General features: G+C 46.3%; 1 protein-coding gene across 1 annotated transcript in view; it reads left to right on the top strand.

Annotated features, from left to right (window-relative positions):
- Positions 1-21,142, top strand: part of ASH1L (ASH1 like histone lysine methyltransferase) — a 78,934-nt gene that overhangs the window by 53,640 nt on the left and 4,152 nt on the right. The window contains 14 exon segments of the mRNA XM_084223012.1: positions 377-485; positions 657-818; positions 1,052-1,146; positions 2,014-2,171; positions 4,004-4,156; positions 4,566-4,620; positions 4,715-4,847; positions 10,347-10,595; positions 11,254-11,340; positions 12,096-12,186; positions 17,406-17,544; positions 18,790-18,962; positions 19,988-20,154; positions 21,011-21,051. Of these exon segments, the coding sequence (XP_084079138.1) occupies positions 377-485; positions 657-818; positions 1,052-1,146; positions 2,014-2,171; positions 4,004-4,156; positions 4,566-4,620; positions 4,715-4,847; positions 10,347-10,595; positions 11,254-11,340; positions 12,096-12,186; positions 17,406-17,544; positions 18,790-18,962; positions 19,988-20,154; positions 21,011-21,051 (1,812 nt within the window).

Genomic DNA, 21,142 nt, shown 5'->3' with positions numbered 1-21,142 from the left:
GCAGAAAAAGAGCTCCAAGTGACCTAATTGTGTCCTTCTAGTACCTGAAGGAGCTGCAGGAAGGATGGAGAGATCATTTACAAGGGCCTGGAGTGACAGGACAAGGGGCAATGTCTTCCCACTGGCAGCTTAGATAGAATATTGGGAAGGAAATGTTCCTTGTGAGGGTGGGGAGATCCTGGCATTACTGCTCTTGTGAAATGTGTGTTCACTTTTCAGCTTTCCGAGTTTATTGTAAGTGATAAATGAAAGAGCTGCACAAGGATAAGCCAGGGCACAGCAGAGGTGTTGCTGCCTGTCTCTAACCCTGCCACTCTGTGCACAGAGATGGTTTTATGTTGAATTTTTGGGGTGTTTGATTGTGTTTTCCCCTCAGGTCTGTGAATGGTGTCTATCGGATCGGGCTGTATGCACTGAAGGACATGCCTGCTGGGACTGAGCTCACCTATGACTACAACTTCCACTCCTTTAATGTTGAAAAGCAGGTAAAAACCCCACTGTGAGACCTTGAAAAATCTCACTAAGGCCTAACATTTCTGTGAAGTGTAAAAACAACAAAACCTATTGTGTTGTATTAGGCAGAAAATGTTCTTTTTAATATTGAGAGACAATCTAGACCTTTGGGGTTTATTGGACTTTTTTCTTTTTCCTCAAAGCAACTCTGCAAATGTGGCTTTGACAAATGCAGAGGAATAATTGGGGGTAAAAGTCAACGTATGAATGGACTCTCAAGCAAAAGCAACCAGCCTGTGAGCACCCACAGAAGACCTGGGAGGTCGAAAGAGAAGAGGAAGTCAAAGCACAAACTAAAGAAGAGAGTAAGTAGGAAAGATAGAGTTTGTTTTGGGTGGGTGAGGTTGGTGGGAAATCAATCTGTGCCACCAGACCAAAAACTGGGGTATTTGTAAATTTTAACTTGAAACAGAAACCCAAACTTTAAACAGAAATACAATAGAATAATGCTGCAGCCTCTGTCTCAGGGACTGCTTTGGCTGCTGTGCTGAGTTCTTGGCACAGTTTTTCCTGTCTATCAGAACAATCTGTTTTCCAGAGGGGCCACATCCCTGAGGAGCCCAGTGAAAGTGTGAACGCCCCTACCAGGCTGACACCTCAGCTGCAGATGAAGCCCATGTCTAACAGGGAGAGGTAAGGGCTGATTTCAGGGGGATTTGCCTCAGAAATGGAGTGCTGTGCAAATACTGATGCGTTCTTCGAGAAGATGGGTCATGCTGAAATTGCTGAGGATGCAGCTTTTAGTTCTCCTTGACCAGGCAGGCTGGAATTCCTCTCTATAGAGGAGAGAAGGCACAGGTTGCACCTCTGAATGTCCAGCTCTTCCCTACATGAAACAATGAATTTTCCAGTACAAAGTGTCTTAAATTCTTGACCAGGCAGGCTAGAATTCCTCTCTATAGAGGAGAGAAGGCACAGGTTGCACCTCTGAATATCCAGCTTTTCCCTATATGAAACAATGAATTTTCCAGTAAAAAGTGTCTTTTAGTTCTCCAATACCAGCCAGGCTGGAATTCATCTCTGTAGAGGAGAGAAGACACAGGTTGCATCTCTGAATGTCCAGCTTTTCCCTCCATGAAACAATGAATTTTCCAGTAAAAAGTGTCTTTTAGTTCTCCAATACCAGCCAGGCTGGAATTCCTCCCACTGAGGAGAGAAGACACATGTTACACCTCTGAATATCCAGCTTTTCCCTCCATTAAACAATTAATTTTCCAGTAAAAAGTGTCTTTTAGTTCTCCAATACCAGCCAGGCTGGAATTCCTCTCTGTAGAGGAGAGAAGGCACAGGTTGCACCTCTGAATATCCAGCTTTTCCCTACATGAAACAATGAATTTTCCAGTAAAAAGTGTCTTTTAGTTCTTGACCAGCCAGGCTGGAATTCCTCCCACTGAGAAGAGAAGACACATGTTACACCTCTGAATATCCAGCTTTTGCCTACATGAAACAATGAAATTTCCAGTACAAAGAGCTTCTTGAATAGCTCCCTAATCCCTGCAGGAATTTTGTGCTGAAGCACCACGTGTTCCTGGTGCGGAACTGGGAGAAGATCAGGCAGAAGCAGGAGGAGGTGAAGCACGTCAGTGACAGCATGCACAGCTCGTCGCTGTACACGCGCTGGAACGGGATCTGCCGCGACGACGGCAACATCAAATCAGGTGAGGGCGCTCAGCCACCCGGGACACGAAGAGTTAAACTCGGTGTCAACATCAAATCAGGTGAGGGCGCTCAGCCACCCGGGACACGAAGAGTTAAACTCGGTGTCAACATCAAATCGGGTGAGGGCACTCAGCCACCCGGGACACGAAGAGTTAAACTCGGTGTCAACATCAAATCAGGTGAGGGCGCTCAGCCACCCGGGACATGAAGAGTTAAACTCGGTGTCACTCCATTCTTGGCTTGAGTAACTTGCTGCATTGGTATGGAATTGTCTTGGCTTGCTAAGGAAGGCAGGAGCCTCCCCTGAAATGGAAAATGTAAACCCCATATCTTTACAACGAAGTTACTGTAACATCACACATATAGAATCTGTTTTGATATTGACACAAAGCCAATATTATAATATCTATTTATAATACATTCTTATAGCAGCTATTTCACTTATAGAGCTATATCCCACTAGTATGTTGAAGCTTAAAAATAAATAAAACGAAAACCTGTATCTTTACAAGGAAGTTACTTTGCCATCACACATATAGAATCTATTTTAGTATTTGCACAAAGCCAATATTATAATATATATTTAGAATACATTCTTACATCAGCTATTTCACTTATATCAGCTATATTTCACTACTATATCTAAGCTTAAAAATAAATAAAAATAAAACCTGTATGTTTACAACAAAGTTACTTTAACATCACACATATAGAATCTATTTTAGTATTTGCACAAAGCCAATATTATAATATATATTTGTAATACATTCTTACATCAGCTATTTCACTTATACAGCTATATTTCACTACTATATCTAAGCTTAAAAATAAATAAAAATAAAACCTGTATCTTTACAACAAAGTTACTTTAACATCACACATATAGAATCTATTTTAGTATTTGCACAAAGCCAGTATTATAATATCTATTTTTAATACATTCTTATATCAGCTATTTCACTTATATCAGCTATATTTCACTAGTATGTCGAAGCTTAAAAATAAATAAAAATAAAACCTGTATGTTTACAACAAAGTTACTTTAACATCACACATATAGAATCTATTTTAGTATTTGCACAAAGCCAGTATTATAATATCTATTTATAATACATTCTTATAGCAGCTATTTCACTTATACAGCTCTATTTCACTAGTATGTCGAAGCTTAAAAATAAATAAAAATAAAACCTGTATCTTTACAACAAAGTTACTTTAACATCGCACATATAGAATCTATTTTAGTATTTGCACAAAGCCAATATTATAATATATATTTAGAATACATTCTTACATCAGCTATTTCACTTATACAGCTATATTTCACTTCTACATCTGAGCTTAAAAATAAATAAAACTAAACCCTGTATCTTTACAAGGAAGTTACTTTAATATCACACATATAGAATCTATCTTAGTATTTGCACAAAGCCAATATTATAATATATATTTGTAATACATTCTTACATCAGCTATTTCACTTATATCAGCTATATTTCGCTACTATATCTAAGCTTAAAAATAAATAAAAATAAACCCTGTATCTTTACAAGGAAGTTACTTTAACATCACACATATAGAATCTATTTTAGTATTTGCACAAAGCCAGTATTATAATATCTATTTATGATACATTCTTACATCAGCTATTTCACTTATATCAGCTATATTTCACTATGTCGAAGCTTAAAAATAAATAAAATTAAAACCCATATCTTTACAACGAAGTTACTTTGCCATGACACATACAGAATCCATTTGGATGCTGGCACAAAGCCAGTATTTTAAGCTGTGTCTGTGATGTGGAGGTGACCCTGTGCTCCTCTCCCAGACGTGTTCATGACCCAGTTCTCGGCGCTGCAGACGTCGCGCTCGGTGCGGACGCGGCGCTTGGCGGCGGCCGAGGAGAACCTGGAGGTGGCTCGTGCCGCCCGCCTGGCTCAGATCTTCAAGGAGATATGTGACAGCATCATAGCCTACAAAGGTGAAGGTGATTCTCTTTAAAAAATTCTCTGTGGGTATGTTTTCAAGCTCTGGAAATGGGAAATGCTAGACAAACATAGGATATTAGATAACTCTTATTTTTTTAATTTCTTCCCTTACCGATAATCACTTTGCTTTAGTCTCAACCCCTGCTTTGCCAGCAGAATCTGCAGATGTTGCTGTCCTTTGAAACCGATTTTTCAAAATTCCAGGAAAAATCAGAACCTGTCATCCTTGTGCTCCCTGTGCTGCAATTACAGGCAGCAACACCTAGAAATGCAGAAGCATTTCAATTCCCCATGGCTCAGTTAACAGAAAAGCCCTTTTTTTAACCCAGATTGAATGGTGCTAGTTGCTTTTCTTTGGAAGTTTCCCTCCAGTGATGTCACTAAGCTCTGTTCCTGTTGCAGACTCCTCCAGGCAGGCGCTGGCAGCTCCTCTCCTGAACCTGCCCCCAAAGAAAAAGTAAGTGCTGCCTTCCCAGAGCTGCTTTCTCTGATGGATTTGCAGAGTGGGAATTGCTGGTGAGCCTGACATTGTGCCAACATTCCTCTTGTAGAAATGCAGACTATTATGAAAAGATCTCTGACCCCTTGGACCTTGCCACGATTGAGAAGCAGATCCTGACTGGTTACTACAAAACTGTGGAAGCTTTTGATGGGGACATGCTGAAGGTCTTCAGGAATGCAGAGGTGAGGCTCTGTCTGGCCTGAAGGCTGCTGCACTGGCAGCAGGGATGTGCCCCCCTCTAATGCTCTTACAGGAATAAAAGAAGAAATTGATTCTGGAGGAAGAGAACTTGTGCTGATCCATTCCTGGTGAGGGCTCAATAGCAAATCATGAGCCCAGAGAAGGTCAAGGACACTCATGAATAGCTGATCTAAAGAAATTTCTGTTCCTTTTGGAAGGGGTACCCTGTTTTTCAGTATGAGATGTCATGGAACCACACAATCATGGAATGGTTTGGGCTGCAAGGGACCTTAAAGCTCATCCCATTCCACCCCCTGCAATGGGCAGGGACACCTTCCCCTGTCCCCCCTGTCCCAGGCTGCTCCAAGCTCTGTCCAGCCTGGCCTGGAACCCTTCCAGGGATCCAGGAGCAGCCACAGCTGCTCTGGGCACCTGTGCCAGGGCCTGCCCACCCTGCCAGGGAGGAATTTCTCCCATGTATCCAATCTAAATTTTCCTTTTTCCAGTTTGAAGTCATTCCCCCTTGTCCTGTCCCTGCAGTTCCTGATGAACAGTCCCTCTCCAGCTTCCCTGGAGCCCCTTCAGACCCTGCAAGGGGCTCTGAGCTCTCCACACAACCTGCTCTTCTCCAGGCTGAGCATTCCCAACTCTTCCAGCCTGGCTCCAGTCCCCTCAGCAATTCCATGGACTTGCTCCAGCATTTCCATGTCCTTCTTGCATTGGGGCCCCTGGAACTGGACACAGCTCCTCAGGTGGAGTCTGAGGAGAGCAGAGCAGAGAGGAAAAATCCCTTTCCTTGATCTGCTGCCCATGTTCCTTGGATGCAGCCCAGGGCAGGGGTGGTTTCTGGGCTGTGAACACACAGGGCAGGGCACGTTGAGTTTTTGGTCACCCATCACCCCAAATCCTCCTCCCAGGGCTGCTCTCAGTTCCTCCCCTGCCCTTCCATGTCACATCCATGCACCTGCTGGCCAGAGTCAGGAGGGAGATGGAGAGGCCACCCCAGGGAGAACTCTCCCAGAAGCTAAACAGGAAATAAAACACTTTTTGGGGTTTTTTGGTGGTTTTTATAGAAATACTGTGGCAGGAAGTCCCCGACGGGGCGGGACGTGTGTGGGCTACACAAGGCCTACTACAACTCTGGCCAGAGTCAGGAGGGAGGTTGAGAGCTCACCCCAGATTTGGGGCTGCAGCTGTAGAGAAAACCCCTCCCAGGAGCTAAACAGGAAATAAAGCACTTTTGGGGGTATTTTGGTGATTTTTGGAGTAATACTACAGCAGGAAGTCCCTGACAGGGCGGGATGTGTGCTGGATGCTCAAGGCCTACTACTACTCTGAGAGTAGAGTCAGGAGGGAGATGGAGAGATCATCCCAGGCTTGGGGCTCCAACTGTAGAGAAAACCCCTCCCAAGAGCTGAACAGGAAATAAAGCGTTTTTGGGGGTTTTTTTGTGATTTTTGCAGAAATACTATGGCAGGAAGTTCCCAACGGGGCGAGCTGCGCAAGGCCTACTACAACACTGGCCAGAGTCAGGAGGGAGATGGAGAGGCCACCCCAGCTTTGGGGGCTGCAGGCCTCCCAGGCGTGCATGGGCAGGAGCTAAACAGGATAGGACTTGGAAATAAAGCACTTTTTGGGTTTTTTTTGTGATTTTTGCAGAAATACTACAGTAGGAAGTCCCCGACAGGGCAGGACTGCGCAAGGCCTACTACAACGCTGGCCAGAATCATCAGGGAGATTGAGAGGCCACCCCAGCTTTGGGGCTGCAGCTGTAGGGGGAGAACCCTTCCCAGGTGTACACAGATGGGAACTTGACAGGAAATAAAGCTTTTTTGGGGGATTTTTTGGTGATTTTTGGAGAAATACTGCAGCAGGAAGTCCCCAACGGTGCGGGACATGTGCCAGCTGCACAAGGCCTACTACAACCCTGGCCAGGGTCAGGAGGGAGATTGAGAACTCACCCCAAATTTGGGGCTGCAACTGTAGAGAAAACCCTTCCCAAGACCTAAACAGGAAATAAAGCACTTTTGGGGGTTTTTTGTTGGTTTTTGTAGAAATACTACAGCAGGAAGTCCCTGACAGGGCAGGACTGCGCAAGGCCTACTACAATGATGGCCAGAATCATCAGGGAGATTGAGAGGCTGCCCCAGCTTTGGGGCTGCAGCTGTAGGGGGAGAACCCTTCCCAGGTGTACACAGATGGGAACTTGACAGGAAATAAAGCTTTTTTGGGGGATTTTTTGGTGATTTTTGCAGAAATACTGCAGCAGGAAGTCCCCGACAGGGCGGGACATTTGCCGGCTGCGCAAGGCTTGCTATAGCGCTGGCCAGGATCGGGAGGGAGATTGAGAACTCACCCCAGATTTGGGGCTGCAACTGTAGAGAAAACCCTTCCCAAGAATAAACAGGAAATAAAGCACTTTTTGGTGGTTTTTTTTGTTGGTTTTTGCAGAAATACTATGGCAGGAAGTCCCCGACGGGGCGGGACGTGTGCCGGCTGCGCAAGGCCTACTACAGCGCTGGCCAGGGTCAGGAGGGAGACTGAGAGGCTGCCCCAGCTTTGGGGGCTGCAGCTGTAGAGAAAACCCCTCCCAAGATCTAAACAGGAAATAAAGCACTTTTTGGGGTTTTTTTGTGATTTTGCAGAAATACTACGGCAGGAAGTCCCTGACGGGGCGGGATGTGTGCCGGCTGCGCAAGGCCTACTACAACCCTGGCCAGGGTCAGGAAGGAGATTAAGAACTCACCCCAAATTTGGGGCTGCAACTGTAGAGAAAACCCCTCCCAAGACCTAAACAGGAAATAAAGAACTTTTTGGGGTTTTTTGTTGGTTTTTATAGAAATACTACGGCAGGAAGTCCCCGACAGGGCGGGATGTGTACCGGCTGCACAAGGCCTAGTGGTACTCTGGCTGGGGTCAGGAGTGAGATTGAGAGACCACCCCAAATTTGGGGCTGCAGCTGTAGAGAAAACCCCTCCCAAGATCTAAACAGGAAATAAAGCAGTTTTTGGTGGTTTTTGTTGGTTTTTGCAGAAATACTACGGCAGGAAGTCCCTGACGGGGCAGGACATGTGCCGGCTGCGCAAGGCCTACTACAGCGCTGGGGAGGGTCAGGAGGGAGATTGAGAGGCTGCCCCAGCTTTGGGGCTGCAGCTGTAGCGGGAGAACCCTTCCCAGGTGTACACAGATGGGAACTTGACAGGAAATAAAGCTTTTTTTTGGTGATTTTTGCAGAAATACTATGGCAGGAAGTCCCGAATGAGGCAGGACATATGCAAGCTGCACAAGGCCTACTACAGCGCTGGCCAGAGTCAGGAGGGACATTGAGAACACACCCCAAATTTGGGGCTGCAACTGTAGAGAAAACCCTTCCCAAGACCTAAACAGGAAATAAAGCACTTTTGGTGGTTTTTGTTGGTTTTTGCAGAAATACTACGGCAGGAAGTCCCCGACGGGGCGGGACGTGTGCCAGTTGCACAAGGCCTAGTGGTACTCTGGCCAGGGTCAGGAGGGACATGGAGAGGCTACCCCAGCCCTCCCAGGCGTGCACAGACAGGAGATAAACAGGAAATAAAGCACTTTTTGGTGGTTTTTGTTGGTTTTTATAGAAATGCTATGGCAGGAAGTCCCCAACGGGGCAGGACGTGTGCTGGCTGCGCAAGGCCTACTACAACCCTGGCCAGAATCATGAGGGAGATTGGGAGACCACCCCAGCTTTGGGGGCTGCAGCTGTAGAGAAAACCCTTCCCAAGATCTAAACAAGAAATAAAGCACTTTTGGGGATTTTTGTTGGTTTTTGTAGAAATACTACGGCAGGAAGTCCCTGACGGGGCAGGACGTGTGCCAGTTGCACAAGGCCTAGTGGTACTCTGGCCAGAGTCAGGAGGGAGATTGAGAGGCTACCCCAGCCCTCCCAGGAGCTAAACAGGAAATAAAGCACTTTTTGGTGGTTTTTGTTGGTTTTTGCAGAAATACTACGGCAGGAAGTCCCCGACGGGGCGGGACGTGTGCCGGCTGCGCAAGGCCTACTACAGCGCTGGGCAGGGTCAGGAGGGAGATTGAGAGACCACCCCAGCTTTGGGGGCTGCAGCTGTAGAGAAAACCCCTCCCAAGATCTAAACAGGAAATAAAGCCCTTTTTGGGGTTTTTTTGTGATTTTGCAGAAGTACTACGGCAGGAAGTCCCCGACAGGGCAGGACGTGTGCCGGCTGCGCAAGGCCTACTACAACCCTGGCCAGAACCATCAGGGAAATTGAGAGGCTGCCCCAGCTTTGGGGCTGCAGCTGTAGGGGGAGAACCCTTCCCAGGTGTACACAGATGGGAACTTGACAGGAAATAAAGGTTTTTTGGGGGGGTTTTTGGTGATTTTTGCAGAAATACTATGGCAGGAAGTCCCCAATGAGGCAGGACATATGCAAGCTGCACAAGGCCTACTAGAGCGCTGGCCAGAGTCAGGAGGGAGATTGAGAACTCACCCCAAATTTGGGGCTGCAACTGTAGAGAAAACCCTTCCCAAGACCTAAACAGGAAATAAAGCACTTTTGGTGGTTTTTGTTGGTTTTTGCAGAAATACTATGGCAGGAAGTCCCCGACGGGGCGGGACGTGTGCCGGCTGCACAGGGCCTACTACAACCCTGGCCAGAATCATGAGGGAGATTGAGAGACCACCCCAGCTTTGGGGGCTGCAGCTGTAGAGAAAACTCCTCCCAAGATCTAAACAGGAAATAAAGCACTTTTGGGGGTTTTTTGTTGCTTTTTGTAGAAATACTACGGCAGGAAGTCCCTGACGGGGCGGGACGTGTGCCGGCTGCGCAAGGCCTAGTGGCACTCTGGCCAGGATCAGGAGGGACATGGAGAGGCTACCCCAGCCCTCCCAGGAGATAAACAGGAAATAAAGCACTTTTTGGTGGGTTTTGGTGGTTTTTGCAGAAATACTACGGCAGGAAGTCCCTGACGGGGCAGGACGTGTGCCAGCTGCGCAAGGCCTACTACAACCCTGGCCAGGGTCAGGAGGGAGATTGAGAACTCACCCCAAATTTGGGGCTGCAGCTGTAGGGGGAGAACCCTTCCCAGGTGTACACAGATGGGAACTTGACAGGAAATAAAGCTTTTTTGGGGTTTTTTTTGGTGATTTTTGGAGAAATACTGCAGCAGGAAGTCCCCAACGGTGCGGGACGTGTGTCGGCTGCGCGAGGCCTACTACAACCCTGGCCAGGGTCAGGAGGGAGATTGAGAACTCACCCCAAATTTGGGGCAGCAACTGTAGAGAAAACCCCTCCCAAGAGCTAAACAGGAAATAAAGCACTTTTGGGGGTTTTTTGTTGGTTTTTGCAGAAATACTACGGCAGGAAGTCCCTGACGGGGCGGGACGTGTGCCGGCTGCGCAAGGCCTACTACAGCACTGGCCAGGGTTAGGAGGGAGATTGAGAGGCTGCCCCAGCCCTCCCAGGAGCTAAACAGGAAATAAAGCACTTTTTGGTGTTTTTTGTTGGTTTTTGCAGAAATACTACGGCAGGAAGTCCCCGACGGGGCGGGACGTGTGCCGGCTGCGCAAGGCCTACTACAGCGCGCGGCACGAGGCCTCGGCGCAGATCGACGAGATCGTGGGCGAGACGGCGAGCGAGGCCGACAGCAGCGAGACCTCGGTGTGCGACAAGGACAACGGGCACGAGAAGGACGAGGACGTCATCCGCTGCATCTGCGGCCTCTACAAGGACGAGGGGCTCATGATCCAGTGTGAAAAGTGCATGGTGGGTTTTGGGGTTTCAGAGATAACGAGCGGTGGTGGGTTGGTGTGAGGTTGTTTATTGTGGTTTCTTCACTCGGGGTCACCGTTTGTGATGGTGGTTGCTGGGGTCACAGGATGAGAGAAGAGATGAGAAAGTTGGCTCCGTGTTCAGAAGGCTTGATTTATTATTTTATGATATTTATTATATTAAAAACTGTACTAAAAGAATAGATGCAATTTCATCAGAATGCTGGGTAAGAATAGAAAAAGAATGAATAACAAAGGCTCAGACTGACCGAGACAGTTCAGACAGCTGGACTGGGATTGGCCATTAATTAGAAACAACAACATGAGACCAATCCCAGATCCACCTGTTGCATCCCACAGCAGCAGATAATCACTGTTTACATTTTGTTCCTGAGGCCTCTCAGCTTCTCAGGAGGAAAAATCCCAAGGAAGGGATTTATTGCATGAATACATCAGTCTGGAAGGCAAAGACACTTCTGTTGCATGGAGATCTTGTCTGTCTGCTAAGGTGGTGTGAAATAGTTCATAGAAAAATCTTGAATTTCCTGTGTGAAACTTACTTTCTTGCTTTCCCTAATGTTTGTTGAGAAAATGCAGTTTGCAGCTATAATCTGTGCCAGGACCTTGTGACGGGGCTGTACCTGTTCTTGCAGGTGTGGCAGCACTGTGACTGCATGGGTGTGAACTCGGACGTTGAGCACTACCTGTGTGAGCAGTGTGAACCTCGAGCTGTCAACAGGGTAAAACAAAACTCTCCTTCCTGTCACTCTTAGAAACCTACAGCAGCTCCTTTGGGGTTCATTTTGTATTTGTGTTTTGAATTTGTGTCTTTTGGGATTGGTGAAGCTTCCTTGATTTAGGTTCAGTTCCACGAGGGGTCAGCTTTTCTCTGTTTTTTTTCTCTGTTTTTTTCTCTGTTTTTCTCTCTATTTCCATAGGATGGTGTGGGAATTGGAAAGATAAAGGGTTTGATTTGTAGCCTTAGAAGAAACCTAAATTGATGTAAAAGCAAAATACACAAACATTGAATAGAAAAATCATAGATTTAGGCTTCTATAGTTATAAGTAAGGATATATTTTAATTTAGTAAAAAAATATATATCTATAATACATGTATATACACATATATGTATAAAACCATATATAATATAGTGTATTTATATACTGTAATATCCATACATATAATTATATATATATACATATACATTATACATATATAATATAGTATATTTAATATCATCTGATATTAAATAAGATGATAAAAAGTTTTGTAGTACAGTAATAATGTAATTGTATAAAATAAGCTAAAAATTAAGATGTTATAATAAAAGCATATGCAACATGTTATCTATTACATATCACATACATGTAAGACCTTATTAGACAAAAATATCCACATTACAATAAAAAGAAATTAAAGTTATATAACAAAAAACCTATAACCAACTACTTCCTATCTTATAAATCTCACAACTCCCTTTGTTTTTCCCTGCAGGAGGTTCCCATGATCCCTCGGCCCCACTATGCCCAGCCTGGCTGTGTTTATTACATCTGCCTCTTGAGGGATGATCTGCTGCTCCGCCAAGGTAGGTGCTGCCCCTGGGGCCAGCAGTGTGCAGGCATCTCTGGCATCCCCCTGTCAAAAATACTTTGATTTTTCACCAGGGGAAGCTGCCACTTGTGCCATTACTCTACCAAAAATATTTCACTTTTCAGAAGTGGAAGCTGCCACTTGTGGCAAAAATACTTTGATTTTTCCCAAGTGGAAGCTGCCAGTTGTGCCATTACTCTACCAAAAATACTTTGATTTTTCCCAAGTGGAAGCTGCCACTTGTGCCATTACTCTACCAAAAATACTTTGATTTTTCCCAAGTGGAAGCTGCCACTTGTGGCAAAAATACTTTCACTTTTCAGAAGTTGAAGCTGCCACTTGTGGCAAGAATACTTTAATTTTTCCCAAGTGGAAGCTGCCATTTGTGCCATTACCCTATCAAAAATACTTTGATTTTTCCTAATTGGAACCTGCCACTTGTGGCATTACCCTATCAAAAATACTTTCATTTTTCCCAAGTGGAAGCTGCCGCCTGTGGCAAAAATACTTTTATTTTTCCCAAGTAGAAGCTGCTATTTGTGCCATTACTCTACCAAAAATACTTTGATTTTTCCCAAGTGGAACCTGCCACTTGTGCCGTTACCCTTTCGAAAATACTTTCATTTTTCACCAGGGGAAGTTGCCACTTGTGCCATTACCCTGTCAGAAATACTTCCATTTTTCCCAAGTGGAACCTGCCACTTGTGCCTTTACCCTTTCGAAAATACTTTCATTTTTCACCAGGCGAAGTTGCCACTTGTGCCATTACTCTACCAAAAATACTTTCATTTTTCCCAAGTGGAAGCTGCCACTTGTGCCATTACTCTGCCAAAAATACTTTTATTTTTCCTAATTGGAACCTGCTGCTTGTGGCATTACCCTGTCAAAAATACTTTCATTTTTCCCAAGTGGAAGCTGCCGCTTGTGGCAAAAATACTTTTATTTTTCCCAAGTGGAAGCTGCCATTTGTGCCATTACTCTACCAAAAATATTTCACTTTTCAGAAGTGGAAGCTGCCACTTGTGCCATTACCCTGTCAAAAATACTTGGATTTTTCAGAAGTGGAAGCTGCCACTTGTGGTATTACTCTACCAAAAATACTTTGATTTTTCCCAAGTGGAACCTGCCACTTGTGCCTTTACCCTTTCGAAAATACTTTCATTTTTCACCAGGGGAAGTTGCCACTTGTGGTATTACCCTGTCAGAAATACTTTCATTTTTCACCAGGGGAAGCTGCCACTTGTGCCATTACTCTACCAAAAATACTTTGATTTTTCCCAAGTGGAAGCTGCCCCTTGTGCCATTACTCTTATCAAAAATATTTCACTTTTCAGAAGTGGAAGCTGCCACTTTTGCCATTACTCTACCAAAAATACTTTTATTTTTCCTAATTGGAACCTGCCACTTGTGGTATTAACCTGTCAAAAATACTTTCATTTTTCACAAGCTGCTCTCTCTGCAGTGCTGGGAGTGATACACAGTCAGAATTCTCACAGGCTGTTGATGAAGAAATGTTAATTAGCACAGGGTTGTCCTGGCCAGGGGAGGATGATGCTGAGCCAGCTCTGGGAGTTAACCTTTAGAAGTAAAGGCCAAGAAGGCTGTTAGACCTCCAGTATTTTAGTGCAGGATGGTCACTAAAACATCCAGCTCGTTGCTTGTGTGTTCCCTACAGCTTATCTCTTCTGGGCTGTGCTCTGAATTCCTGAATCTCTCCAAGGCAGCTGCCACAGCCACACAGTTCAGTTCACAATTCACAGCCACACAAAAATTATGGTTTTTTTTTAATTTCATCCTACAGATACACACAAGGTTAGAAAGAACCCTCTATCATTATCAGGAAGCTGCTCTTGAATGAGTGAAACCAGCTGATAAGTTTGCTAGAGGGGAATAGGAGAGCCTTCAGGAAAATGGGGAATTAAAAAAAGGTGCAAACCCAGCATATTCATTACCCCATTCTGGAATTGCATTCAGTTCTCCTTGCTGGGTCTGTTCTGTCCAGAGTTCAGCCTTTGGGTTTCTCATGTCTTTTTTTGCTGGAGAGTAACTCACTTCAAGGGCTGTATCAGAACTTGCTTTTACATTCTCTGTTGAAATGGGTGATGTTTTAGCAGGGGCTTGTGACATCTTCCAGGTGTTCAGAGCATTAAGATCATTTCTGTCACAGTGTGTTAAATTTTACTTGTGTGTCTCTGATCTGATCTGATCTTGGTGACCTTAATTAGAGAAATGCCCTTTAAAGGAGAATTGTCCCTCTGTGTGCCATCAGCAGGGGACAAAGGAGACCAAACTGCAGCTGCTGGGCACAAAATGCCTCTGCAGGCACAGGGAGCAGATGAAGCAAATTCCACCACGAGGTGCTGGAACAGAACATGCAGCTCCAGCAGGGAAAGGGGAAATCCAATCCATGAGCTTGTTGATTTTTCCACCCTGAGTCCTCAGGCAGGACCTTTACTGTGCTGTGGGTGTATCAGGCAGCTTGGACAGTGGGAAAAACAGCTTTTTACTCCCTCTGGTGTCTGAAGGGCTTCATAATTCCACATTCTGAGGCAAAAGCTTGGCCTGCAGCCCCTCAGTCTGTGTGTGGGTTTATATTTTCCTGGGAGCTGTGGATTGGGAACAGGCTGGTGTTGCCACAAAGCCTGGAAGGGCACTGAGCACCCAGAACAGCAGTTCCAAGCCTGAAATCTGATGTTTTGGAGGAACAAGACTGAAAATCAGCTGTGTGAGTGGTCACACTGTGCTGTGACCAAATCCCTCTCTTTCAGAGGGATCTCAGGGGTGGTTGCAGAACTTTTTTCTTAATTTTTTGGCAATTCTGCTGGATGTTGTTTGAGTGTTACATCACAGAAAAGCTTCCTCTGCAAAAATTCCCTAATACCTAAACTCAGGAGATGATGCAAATAAAACACATCTGATCCATTACATCCCATGGAGTTCTGTCTTGGATAGGAATTGATAAACAGGGGTCAGAATGGATCCTGGAAAACCCACCCAGCCAGAAATTCTAACAAATCATCAGCCCTAATGCACCAGCAACAGTTGCTGTGTTTTTTTCTTTGGAAACTTCATTTTTGAGGCAGAATATCAGTATAAACTGGAAATGAAATCAAGTTTCCTGATCTTTAGAGCAAGAGAGCTTCTGTCTACATCTCCTTATGAATGTTCCTTTTGCAATCAGGCACAATAATGCTGGGGTTGCTTTCATCTCATGGGAGAGGTGGAGAAGAAGAGTTGAAAAAAGCTGGTTTAAAATTAGATGGTTTAAAATTGAATGGTTTTATTTGCATTCTGCTTGGGGCCAGTAGCTCCTCTCAGTATGTTCCTTGTTTCTTAGAGTCTTTTAGGGAACCCACCTCTCCAATTTCTTTAAAAGTCACCCTTAAAGTTGGAAAGGGAAGCTGTTGTCATGCCAGTTTTAGGTCAGGTGGAAAGAAGACACCAAGCTGTGTGGTGTGGTCAAAATGCTGGAGGGAAGGGATGGATCCAGAGGGACCTGGACAGGCTGGAGAGGTGGGACCACAGGAACCTCATGAAGTTTAGGGAGAGATTTCTGCCTAGGAGCATCTTTTAAACTTAGACAAGATTGATAAATGAGATTTATATGAATGAAAATAAAATGTGCTTCACTTTAATCCTGAATCTGATTATAGCAAAACTGGGATGTGGATGACCCTGGGGCCTTGATGTCCTCAGTGGTTCCCTGACATCTTTTTCCCAAACCTGTTGATTAATAAAACCAGTATCTGTGGAAGATGAACAGCCATAACTACACATATACAAAAATAGGGAAAACAACTCCCAGGAGTCATTGTAATTTAATGGAAACACGAGAAAAATGTTCTAGCTGAGTCAAAAAGGCAAAGAGAGTACCAGAAATTGTTATGCACAAAATAGCAGAGGGGTTGTTCCCTTCTGGAACCTCCTGAGGTGTCTGTCTGTCCTGCCTGCCCTGTGCTGCTCTGACATCCCATTGCACAGAGGATCCCTGTAAAAACAAGGATAACAAAAATCATCTGATCTGGATCATCTTTTCTGCAGACAGAGTCTGCCCAGGTGATTTGGAGGGTGAGTGATGAAGCTCTGAAATGTGGCTCAGGAAGGTGCAACGATGCAGAAATTAGGGGACAAACAGAAATGAGCTGGCAACAGTTAAACTCTAGAAAGGATTTTTTTACAAAATCATGACTAGACTGTGCCACAGGAGGGGTGGAGAGGTCAGAGTATAAATGGTTCCAAAAAAGATTAGACAAATACTTGGAAGAAGGATTAATCCCCAAAGCTCTAGCCTTTGGCTCTGAAAGTCCATAAACAGAAAAGGCAGGCACAGCACAGGGAGGCTTTTCCTTGGCTTGCCTGTTCCTGTGCTCTCTCCTCTCTGCTGCCAGCCAGAACATTCTGCTGTGTGACCTCTGCTCCTACCCAGGAGAGGTTTTAGGACTCGGGACCTCCCAGGTTTTGGTCATTTTTAGGTAAATAACAGAAGCGGAATCTCTTCCCAGCCCTGGAAGTGCTTAAGGCCAGGGGGGATGGAGCTCTGAGCAGCTTGGCCTAGTGGAAGATATCCCTGCACAAGGCAGGGGGTGGGTCTGGATGGTCTTTAAAATCCTTTCTAACCCAGGTCATTCTGGGATTTCACAGGTCAGAGCAGAGAAATTAAGGAATTAATTCACTTATGGGACAAAATGAATAAATTTAAGCTTAGGTTTTGCCCTTAGGAAACACTTTTTGATTGCCAGCAGTGCCAGTTTGTTCAGTCCTTTTTGCATTCTCTTTACTTTTCCTGAGCTCTGCATCTCATTGGAATTCTGCTGGAATAACCAAAGCCTTGGGGCTTCTCAGGACAGGATTTTCTTATTAGAAACCTCCTCTCTAAGTACCTTCTCTCTCACATATTTATTGCAGCCATCACTAATTCCTACACCTTTTCCTAATCATGACTGGCATGTTTACATATCCTGTGGTTTGTCATGGTTTTGATCCCTTGGAGGTTGGTGTTTTCAGTCTGGCATGGAAAGTTTTTGTGTAGTAGTTTTTGTGTAAAGCTGCTGTGAAAAACATCTGAGCGCTCTCAGCATTTTCTGCAGCGGGTCCGTGTCATTCCTTACAATCAGCCATTAGGTTGTGTTCATTTTAATGATAATTTCCCGTGGTTTTGCTGTGCTGGGCTCAGGCCAGGCTCTTCACAGGTGTGTCCTTTGTGCCCCTGCACAGGTGACTGTGTGTACCTGATGAGAGACAGCCGCAGGACTCCCGACGGGCACCCGGTGCGGCAGTCGTACCGCCTGCTGTCCCACATCAACCGCGACAAGCTCGACATCTTCCGCATCGAGAAACTCTGGAAGAACGAGAAGTATGTGCCAGACAGCCTTGGGGTCTGAGCCATCCCACTGGCCTGCCTGCCAAAGCACAGGAATTGTGTGGTTGTCTCACCTTAAGGATGCAGGAATGAGCAAGGTGCAGGTGTAGAGGTTGGGAATTCCCTGCTGGAGCTTGTGCTCTGCAGCTGCACAGTGGAAACACGTGAGGCTGGAGGTTTAAGCAAAGGATCAGAGATAGAAATGGATGGATGGATTTCCTCAGTGTTGGAACAGGCTGTGGGTGCAGTGACAGCTGTGCTGTGCCCATGGAAACCCCACTGGAGCTTGTGCTCCACAACTGCATGGTTGGAAGCGTGTGAGGCTGGAGGTTTAAGCAAGAGATCAGAGATAGAAATGGATGGATGGATTTCCTCAGTGTTGGAGCAGATTGTGGGTGCAGTGAGAGCTGTGCTGTGCCTGGTCAGTCACAGTCTGCTGGGCCCAACCAGGCTGGAGCTTGTGCTCCACAACTGCACAGTGGAAACACGTGAGGCTGGGGGTTTAAGCAAAGGATCAGAGATAGAAATGGATGGATTTCCTAATTGTGGGTGCAATGACAACTGTGCTGTGCCCATGGAAACCACTCTGGCTGGAGCTTGTGCTCCACAACTGCATGGTTGGAGGCATGTGAGGCTGGAGGTTTAAGCAAAGGATCAGAGATAGAAATGGATGGATTTCCTCAGTGTTGGAGCAGATTGTGAGTGCAGTGAGAGCTGTGCTGTGCCTGGCCAGTCACAGTCTGCTGGGCCCAACCACTCTGGAGCTTGTGCTCCACAACTGCATGGTGGAAACACTTAAGGTTGGAGGTTTAAGCAAAGTATCAGAGATAGAAGTGGATGGATTTCCTCAGTGTTGGAACAGGCTGTGGGTGCAGTGACAGCTGTGCTGTGCCCATGGAAACCACGCTGGAGCTTGTGCTCCACAACTGCACAGTGGAAACACGTGAGGCTAGGGGTTTAAGCAAAGGATCAGAGATAGAAATGGATGGATTTCCTCAGTGTTGGAGCAGATTGTGGGTGCAGTGAGAGCTGTGCCTGGCCAGTCACAGTCTGCTGTGCCCATGGAAACCACTCTGGGAGAGTTTGCCCTCGCTGGTGGGGAGTGGGACATGGAACACTTGTGTGACTCTGCTGTTCATCACAGCCAAGTGCCAGAGAGGGAACTCAGAGCAAAGCAGGGGGCGTGGAGTGAGTTGTGTCACGGGCTGATGGGTGTTTGTGTCCCCTTTGCACCCTCAGGGAGGAGCGCTTTGCCTTTGGCCACCACTATTTCCGTCCACACGAAACGCACCACTCCCCGTCCCGCAAGTTCTACCACAACGAACTCTTCCGGGTGCCCTTGTATGAAATCATCCCCTTGGAGGCCGTGGTGGGGACCTGCTGTGTGCTAGACCTCTACACCTACTGCAAAGGTGGGAATTAAACACATTCCTAAGTATCTAAGCACTGGGCTGTGGTGGTTTAACTGGAAGCTCAGCATTACCCAGCCATTTGTAAAAGTTAAAACCAGTTTTAACTTTTTGGGATAAAATCAGTTTCATGGTTGAAATAAATGAAAATATTGTAGTAATAATAATGATAGTAGTAGTAGTAGTAATGGAAAGGGAGGTTACAGAAAGAGAGATGTGCAATATCTGAAGAGGCTAGAAGGAAGGTGGAGAGAGGCTCTTAATCGTGAACTGGAGTAACAGGACAAGAGGGAATGGCTTCAACATGAAAAAGAGGCAATTTAGGTTGGACACACAGAGGAAGTTCTTACCTGTGAGGATGGGGAGGCCCTAGCACAGGTCCCCAGAGAAGCTGTGGCTGGCCCTGGATCCCTGGGAGTGTCCAAGCCAGGCTGGACGGGGCTTGGAGCAGCCTGGGACAGTGGAAGGTGTCCCTGCCACGGCAGGGTGGAATGGGATGAGATTTAAGGTCCCTCCCAGCCCAAACCACTCCATAATTCTGTGAATAAACACCAGGGAGCACAAGTGATGCCCAGTGCAGCCACTCCCCAGCACAAACTGGGCTGGGCACACTGGTGTGGAATATCCTGTGGCCAGCTGGGGTCAGAGTGCTGCAGAGTGCTGGGCTGAGGGTGAGCACATCATCCTTACCCTGAACTGGGACAAATCCAGTCTGTTCTGGAAACAAGAACAAGCACTGGAGCACTTCCTGCTGTGGGGGATGTCTGTGTGCCTCAGAGCTGGCCAAAAGCTGAGGCTTTGCCCTGGGACAGGGATTCCTGTTTGAAAAGGGAAGAGAAAATGATGTCAGTTGATAATTGTGTCTGTGAAAGTTTGGGAGGTGTTTGATCAGAGTGTGCAGGCATTCAGAGTGACCCAGCTGGGGTTCTGAGTGAGGGAGCAAACAGGGACACTGTGACAGCCCCACTGTGATAAACCACGTGCTTCCCCCTCAGTCCATGACTGTTTTCTCCTTGTTGTGGTGCCAGGGAGGCCGAAGGGTGTGAAGGAGCAGGATGTTTACATCTGTGATTACCGCCTGGATAAATCAGCTCACCTCTTCTACAAGATCCACCGCAACCGCTACCCCGTGTGCACCAAGCCCTACGCCTTCGACCACTTCCCCAAGAAACTCACACCCAAGAGGGATTTCTCAGTGAGTGGCTTTGCTCTCAGCCTCCTCACCTGCTTTTAGGAGGCTGGATGGAGTTCTGGAAAGCTCCTGACTGTTGAGAAATGCAGCTTGGTCAGGCAGAGGGAGCTGATGTTGTAGGTGGGGGTCAGGCTCTGGAGCAAGGGACAGGAGAAGAGGAAACAGCCTCAGGTTGGACATCAGGAGGAATTCCTCATGGAAAGGGTGGTCAGGCCTTGACAGGGAGGTTTGGAGTCCCCACCCCTGGAGGTGTCCAAGGAACACCTGGAGGTGGCACTCAGAGCTCTGGGCTGGGGACAAGGTGGGGATTGGGCACAGCCTGGACTGGATGCTCTGGGAGGGCTCTTCCAACCTCAGTCATTCCATGTTTCTGTGAGTGTGCACAGCCTGGGGGAAAAGCTGGCTGGAAAGCAAGCTTGGAAAGAAAACTGGGTGTGACAGAACCTGCAGCTGAGAGGCAGAGAGGTGCTCAAGGGATGGTGGTGGTGAGCTCAGAGAGACTCAGAGCAGCAGAGGTGGCAGGTCTGCATACCTTCTGCAAGTGAGCTCTGCTCTTCCTGGAGCAGAGGTTTTTGTAGTGCTTTGGAGAAGGTTCCAGACTCATGCTGGGCAGAAAGCAAAGATGATTTTTATCATGATGGTCTGTGGCTTGAAATTTATTTAGATGTGAAGAATCAGACAAATCTGGCTCTAATTTATCTTATTACATGACTGTGCCTCCTACTGTGGAGTCTCTTTGAGGTACACCAGCATTTCCAGAGTGTCTTGCATTGGCACTTCCAGAGAATTTGACAGAGCAGCATTTCCTTCCACTGTGAGTTTGATTTGGTATTGATCATAATCTTCATTGTTATTGCAGCCTCATTATGTGCCAGACAACTACAAGAGGAACGGAGGCAGGTGAGTCTCCCCTCCCAGATTGTTGAGAAGAGATGAAATAATGTTGTTTGTTTGCTGTGCCCACTCTCCTCCTGCCCCTTTCCCCTGGGTG

This window comes from Fringilla coelebs (genome assembly GCF_963513975.1).
Source record: "Fringilla coelebs genome assembly, chromosome: 29".
Lineage (NCBI taxonomy): Eukaryota > Metazoa > Chordata > Aves > Passeriformes > Fringillidae > Fringilla > Fringilla coelebs.
The sequence above is the reverse complement of the archived record's forward strand: the minus strand, read 5'-3'. Positions and strand labels throughout refer to the sequence as shown.